The sequence below is a fragment of the Tympanuchus pallidicinctus genome, unplaced genomic scaffold (genome assembly GCF_026119805.1).
Source record: "Tympanuchus pallidicinctus isolate F22 unplaced genomic scaffold, pur_lepc_1.0 scaffold1, whole genome shotgun sequence".
Taxonomy (NCBI): Eukaryota; Metazoa; Chordata; class Aves; order Galliformes; family Phasianidae; genus Tympanuchus; species Tympanuchus pallidicinctus.
The window spans coordinates 63,446,356-63,452,576 of record NW_026294618.1 but is presented as its reverse complement, the minus strand read 5'-3'; the positions used below and the strand labels follow the sequence as shown (position 1 = coordinate 63,452,576).

Genomic DNA, 6,221 nt, shown 5'->3' with positions numbered 1-6,221 from the left:
GAAATCTTTAAACTGAAGTAGGAATAAAACATTTTTATACTATTAAAATAAAATATTTCAATAAATCTGTATGTGATTTTTGAATTGTGTTTCATGGGAGACTGAAAATTGTTCACTCCATGTCCAGGAAGAAAATAGTCAACATCACATAACTTCCCATGCAATGCCGGTGTTACTTACAGCCTAGCTCCAGTTCTTCTCTGCTGTAGCCCCAATCCCCTGACTGTCTGATGGCAGCTCCTCTCTGCACAAAATCCTATGCAGTGCACAAGATCCTCTGCACAAAGTTCTGTGGAGTGCCACAGGGATGGCTACCTGGTGGTGAAGGCTCCTTGTGTTCAGAAACATGGGACAGTGGTGACACTGAGAGCATGGGCTGATAGTGCAGTGAGTTGATGCTGGTTCTATAGGCTGGAAAATGTTCAGCATGGCACATGATGACACCTCCCTATGTTCATATAACAGCAACAACAAAATGGCAGTTCTATCTGGTCTGCTGGGGCTGATGGAACATACCAGGCTGCCTGTGTGGGTGACACCTGGAAATACCACTAGAGGGAAAAAGCAATACGATGGCCCTGAGGTCTCTCTGACTCTTTGGGCTTCCAGGAGCCCTTCCCAAAACCTGCAAATATCCCAGGTTCTTCTCATGTGTTCCAGATCCCTGCCAGCTGCCCTCCTAGCTTTTTAGTTATGTCATCATTGGAATCATTTGTTGGCACAAGTTACTCAGAGAAGATGTGGATGCCTCAGCCCTGGAGGTGTTCATGGCCAGGTTAGATGGGGACCTGGGCAGCCTGATGAGAGTTGACAACCCCACCCATGGCAGGGGATTGGAACTGGGCAGTCTTTAAGGTCCCTTCCAAACGAAGCCGTTCTATGATTTTATAATTCCATGATTATGTGATTCTGTGTTCTGTGCCAAGAACAGAGAATAAACTCTAATTATTAAAGTGTGGAAAAAGGGGAATTTGTTCTCCCTTGAAGGGCACACCTGGATGCCCTCAGGCCTGGTGCTGGCAGTGCTGTCCTGGGCCATTCCTCCATAAGAAACATGCCAGGTCACAGCTCTGTGATTACAAAAAGAGCACAAATATTGACATGGGGAGGAGGCAGCTCTGAGGCAGCATTCGTTGCAAAGCTTCTCATTCAAGCAATAGTTAAATGTTTGTCCTTGCCTCTTTCTTTCAAAAGTAGGACAAATATCTATAGAGTTCCCAGCGGGGAGGTAATCTAACTTTAACTTTCCCACAGCCAAGTAAAACACCCGAGACTTGTGTTAGGGATGCAAGCAGGTCGTCTGAATTATGATTATTCAATCTGGTATTATTTTAATCTGACATGCCTCTCACATGCCTTTAAGGAGGCTCATCTTGACCTTAAAACAGTATTCTCAACGCCTTTCTCCTTACAGGTGATTTATCCTGTTGCAATACATTTATAAATACGTGTATGTATTTATTTTCATAGTGACAGCCTGGCTGTTGGGTCCCCCAGCGTGGTCTGAGCCCTTTCCATGTGCCAGTCCCTTGCTTTGGATTTCTCTAATTGTGGCGAGAAGATAACGAATAAAGAGCCGCGGGGGGAGAGACCAACACCTCCCCGCGGCGGCTGCGTGCTCCGGGTGACGCCTCCTCGTTCGCTTCCAAGACAATAGCCGAAGAAATTAAGGAGGGGGAGAAAATGCCCGATCCCGCCGTGTGAGATAATGGATGAGCGCGGGGTGACCTGTTTTTTTCCTTGCGGTGGAGCGGTGCTGAAGACAGAGGGCACCAGCGACCAGCCCACAGCCGTCGCCCCGCCGCCAGCGCGCCAGCTCGGGGCGCCCGGGCAGCCGCCGGTGCCTGCTTCGAGCGGGCGGCGAACGCCGGCCTCACCACGCCAGGTACGCCCCGGGCTGCCAGCCCTGCGGGGCGCTGTGGACCGGAGAGGGCGAGGGGCGGCCGGGGAAATCCCCCACGGGCAGCGCGGCTCTGCCCCGGGACTCAGCTGCCCCGCAGCGTGTAGTCCCGCCGCTGCGGCGGCATCCGCACCTCTGCGCGGTGCTTGGAGGGCAGATCGGGGGGAACGGCCGGTGTGCCTCGGGCTCTGTGTTCCGTGGCAGTGTGGCGGTGTGTCGTAGCGTCGCCTTGTCTGGCCGTGCATGCGGGAAGACAGCAGCGGCTCCAGGCGGGGGCAGAAGTTTGGGGGAAGCGTCCGGCGGTTGGGTCGGCGGTGGCGGGACCGGGGCAGCGGAACGACGGGACGGCGGGGACCGCGGGACGCCCGGGTATCGGCTCCAGGGCGGCGGGATGGGGCGCGGGCGGTGCGGATGCCGGGGCGGCAGGAGCCGGGGCCGGGCTCAGAGCGCCTGTCGCCGGGCGCTGTCCGTGGTTCTGACGGCTCCGCCGCGCAACAGGGACTGCTCTCCGGCTGCCTGGCGGCGGAGGCCGTTTTCGCGGTGCTGGAGGCGGTGGCCTTGCCGCCCGGCCCCGAACACGGCGCGGAGCCTGCAGGCACGGTAGCCGGGCTCGTCGGTTTCCCTCGCCAGAAGGCTGCCTGCGAGGCGTGCCGGCAAAACGTAGCAGGACTTTGCCAGCCGTTGCCGTAGTAACTGGAGTGTTTTCCCTGGGGTCAGGTGTGCGTCCCTGGTCGGAGTACAGCTTTGCTCCTGACAGGCGGAAAAGTTAAGCTAAAAGGGGCCCCTTTCTTCTCCTTTCCGCTGACCTTTAAATGACATTTCCCGTCGGTGGCAGAGCAGAGCTCTCGCTCTCTCTTCATCCCTTTTTTATCTCGGGAGAGAAAATTCCCTAGCTGAGGACCTGAGGATTATGCGTTCGGACGGCAGTAAGGCGAGAGGGGCAGCGCTCGGCACCATGTCCCTGGCTGGGGAGGGCTGTGCCGCCTCCCGGAGCGCCGAGTGTCCCGTCAAACTTTCGGCTGTGCCGCGGGCGGGGCGCGGAAAGGCGCGGCCGCCTGGGCTGGAGAGGCGGGCTCAGGAGCGGTTCTCATAAACAGACACAGGGGAGTGTGGCAAGGCAAATAAACACACACCTTAATTCCTCTTGAAACATACTTCAAGAGCCTTTACCGGGGGTAACTGCCCTACAAAAGCATTGACCTCCTCGAACTGTGCCGCTCTGTTGAGCTCTGATTTGACGTTGAATCCCCAGTGAGCGTTTCATACCCCGTTTCTGTGCCACCAGGTTAAAAGTCACTAGGATGACAGCTGCCTATGCACCCTCGAGAGTTGTGCGGTGAGACGTGGCTGCGATGCTATTAGGAGCAACCCGAGAACCGGCGGGGGGCAGCGGATGCCGTTCCCTACATGTGCTCACAGCGTACTCATCCAAGAGGATCCCACCGGAGCCATAGCCCCACCGCGGACAGCACCGTGCACCGCAATGACCGCTGTGCTGCCTCTCGTGCTGCCTGCGCTGCTGCTGGCAGGTGCCGCGCTGCCACCAGCTGCCGCCTCTGCGCAGCGCTCCGTGGCCCGCATGGACGGGGATGTCATCATTGGTGCCCTCTTCTCGGTCCACCATCAACCGCCAGCTGAGAAGGTGCCTGAGAGGAAGTGTGGGGAGATCCGGGAGCAATACGGCATCCAGCGGGTGGAGGCCATGTTTCACACCTTGGATAAGATCAACGCTGACCCAGTGCTGCTGCCCAACATCACGCTGGGCAGCGAGATCCGCGACTCCTGCTGGCACTCTTCGGTGGCCCTGGAGCAGAGCATTGAGTTCATTCGGGACTCACTCATCTCTATCAGGGATGACAGGGAGGGTGGTGGGCGCTGCCTCTCCGACTCACAACCGCAGCCCCCAGGCCGCCTGAGGAAGCCCATTGCAGGAGTCATTGGCCCTGGTTCCAGCTCAGTCGCCATCCAGGTGCAGAACCTCCTGCAGCTCTTTGACATCCCACAAATTGCCTATTCTGCCACCAGCATCGACCTGAGTGACAAGACTCTCTACAAGTATTTCCTCCGTGTGGTGCCCTCTGACACACTCCAAGCCCGCGCCATGCTTGATATTGTGAAGCGTTACAACTGGACTTACGTGTCTGCTGTGCACACTGAAGGTGGGTCCAGGGGGAAGGTGGGAGCCCACAGTGCCCATCTGCTGCCCAGGAGCAGATAGGTTCTGCCTGGGCTGAGTCGAGACCTTGTGGTGCCTTTCCAGGGTGTCCTGTGGAAAATAGAGGGCAGCAGGGCTGTTCTGTGGGATTCTAATGTAAAGATGTTGACTTGAACAATGTGTTCATAGTCAACAGATTTCCTTCTTTTCAAATGGCTTATATCAAAAGAAAAGGTTGTTTTATAAAGGAGTGTCAGCTTATAGGTGGGCTGGCTGGACCAACATAAATTAAAGAAATTATTTTTTCTTATAGAAGGCAAAGTCTTGTGATAGATTACTGTGGCATTTCTATAGTCCAGTTATAGACACAAAAATGGGATTTTCAAGTATAAAATTGCAAAGCTGATCTTATTATTGTTGTAATTGTGCAGCTGTTTTCTTTACCTGAGCATATATTTGCTGTGGATTTGATTTACGATTCCCTCTCTGGTTACAGAGCTGACTCCACACCTTTTCTTCTCACAGAGATGGCTCAGTAAAAAGTGTGAAGAACATACGCTGTTATGAATAAATAAAGAAATCTCCAGTAAGATTTGCATATACAAAGATGAATCGGATTAAATTGAATACTTAAGACATAAAAGTGCTGCAATTCTGGAAAAAAAAAAAAAAAAAAGCATATGTAAGAGCAGGAAGCAATGACCTGACATTTGCAGTTCATTTTATGCCCTGTCACAGATGAGAAAATGAACTGCTGGAAGGAGTGGAACACGAGCTCTTAGGATTCCTTACTGCTGACAGATAGGATTAGATATTGTGCCAGGCTGGGGTGAAAAATAAACATCGAGGGGGTGAATTATGTGTGGATGCAAACTGCCGAGCTCCACTCCATGCACTTCTGGGGAGCTATGAGCTCACCCTGGCTGAGAGCTGCCTGAGGGGATCTGTTCACTCCGTGCAGATACAACTCCTTAATGCAGGTAGGATTTATCTCTCTAGGAAAAAAAAAAACAAAAACAAAAACCAAAAAACTATAGCTTCTAAAGGTCGTTTGTTTATTCATTTTAAAAGATCATTGTAAGTAGTAATTTCATCCATTGCTCACAAGAATTTTTAATTCCATATCTATTTTTACTATAGATGGTGATTGAGGAAAAACGGTTGTTGCAAGACATTTTTGCAGGATTTAGACTGATACTGTTGAAAATATTGGATCAGTTCTGCCCCACGAAGTAACAATCTCCTCTTAGGAAATGTCATGAGGATTTTGCAGATTATGCAGTTCAAGTTACATGTTTGCTTTTTTTTTTAAATCTCTATCTGCCATACCCTTACTGTTAGAGTGAGGCTGCAAATCCCACTGCAAATATATATAACAAACCTCAACTTCTTTGCTTCTTCCAGGAAGATGTCATTAACCCCATGGCAATTGCTGATGGGTGGATTCCAAAGGGTTTTTTTTTTTCCTGTATGAATTGAAATTAGTAGACATGAAATAGCTGTGAGTTATTGCAATTCTGTTACTTGAAATACTGTGCACTCACAGTGAGAGCTGCTTGCTGGTATGTTAAAGGTGGTATTACTCTGCACAGGAAACACAGAGTCACTCTGAGTAATACTTTGTGAATAGGAGCAGCTCCATCCTTGCTATGTTTGGAAATAGAGGGATAAAGTGTAGTTAGAAACGTTCCTCCTCCACACTTACTCGTTGGCCTCTGCACCGTCTTAATAGTGGGCTGCAAATAATTCCGGGGTCTTACTGGTTGGGGAATCACATCAGTGGGCTTCATGAAAAATTCCTAGGAAGCATGCAGGTTGAAGTTGTGAAGAAGTTTCATTTTCAGAGTACTTCAGGTCTGATCTGACCACCTCTTGAGAGCTCAGAGATGCTGTTTCTGCTCAGTCTCTCACTCTTACGGGGCCTCGCAGCTCAGTGCCTACAGGCACCCAGCCACAAGAGGCTGACACAACACCACCAGCCTTTGGCCTGTGGCAGCCAGCAGTGCTCTATCAGTGACAACTCAGAGCTGACCTGAACATCTCGGCTCCTCCATTCCCTTTCCTCTGCTCCCATACACTGGATGGAGCTATTTGAGAGCCCCAAATGATACTGGTCTGCAGCAATGTACTTCTAATGAAAATCAGAAATAAATGCCTCACAGTTCA

The 6,221-nt window shown here is 51.4% G+C and overlaps 1 protein-coding gene across 5 annotated transcripts in view; it reads left to right on the top strand.

Annotated features, from left to right (window-relative positions):
* The first annotated feature begins 1,641 nt into the window (after positions 1–1,641).
* The window catches only part of GRM1 (glutamate metabotropic receptor 1), a 182,722-nt gene continuing 178,142 nt past the window's right edge, over positions 1,642–6,221 (top strand). For 2 of the 5 annotated variants that reach the window (XM_052670902.1, XM_052670893.1), the window contains exons 1-2: positions 1,648–1,885; positions 3,186–4,059. In XM_052670902.1, coding sequence (XP_052526862.1) covers positions 3,294–4,059 — 766 coding nt within the window. In that variant the 5' untranslated portion in view covers positions 1,648–1,885; positions 3,186–3,293. Of the gene's footprint in view, positions 1,886–3,185; positions 4,060–6,221 lie in introns of all 5 variants that reach the window. The other 3 variants (XM_052670919.1, XM_052670911.1, XM_052670886.1) reach the window with 2 other exon arrangements.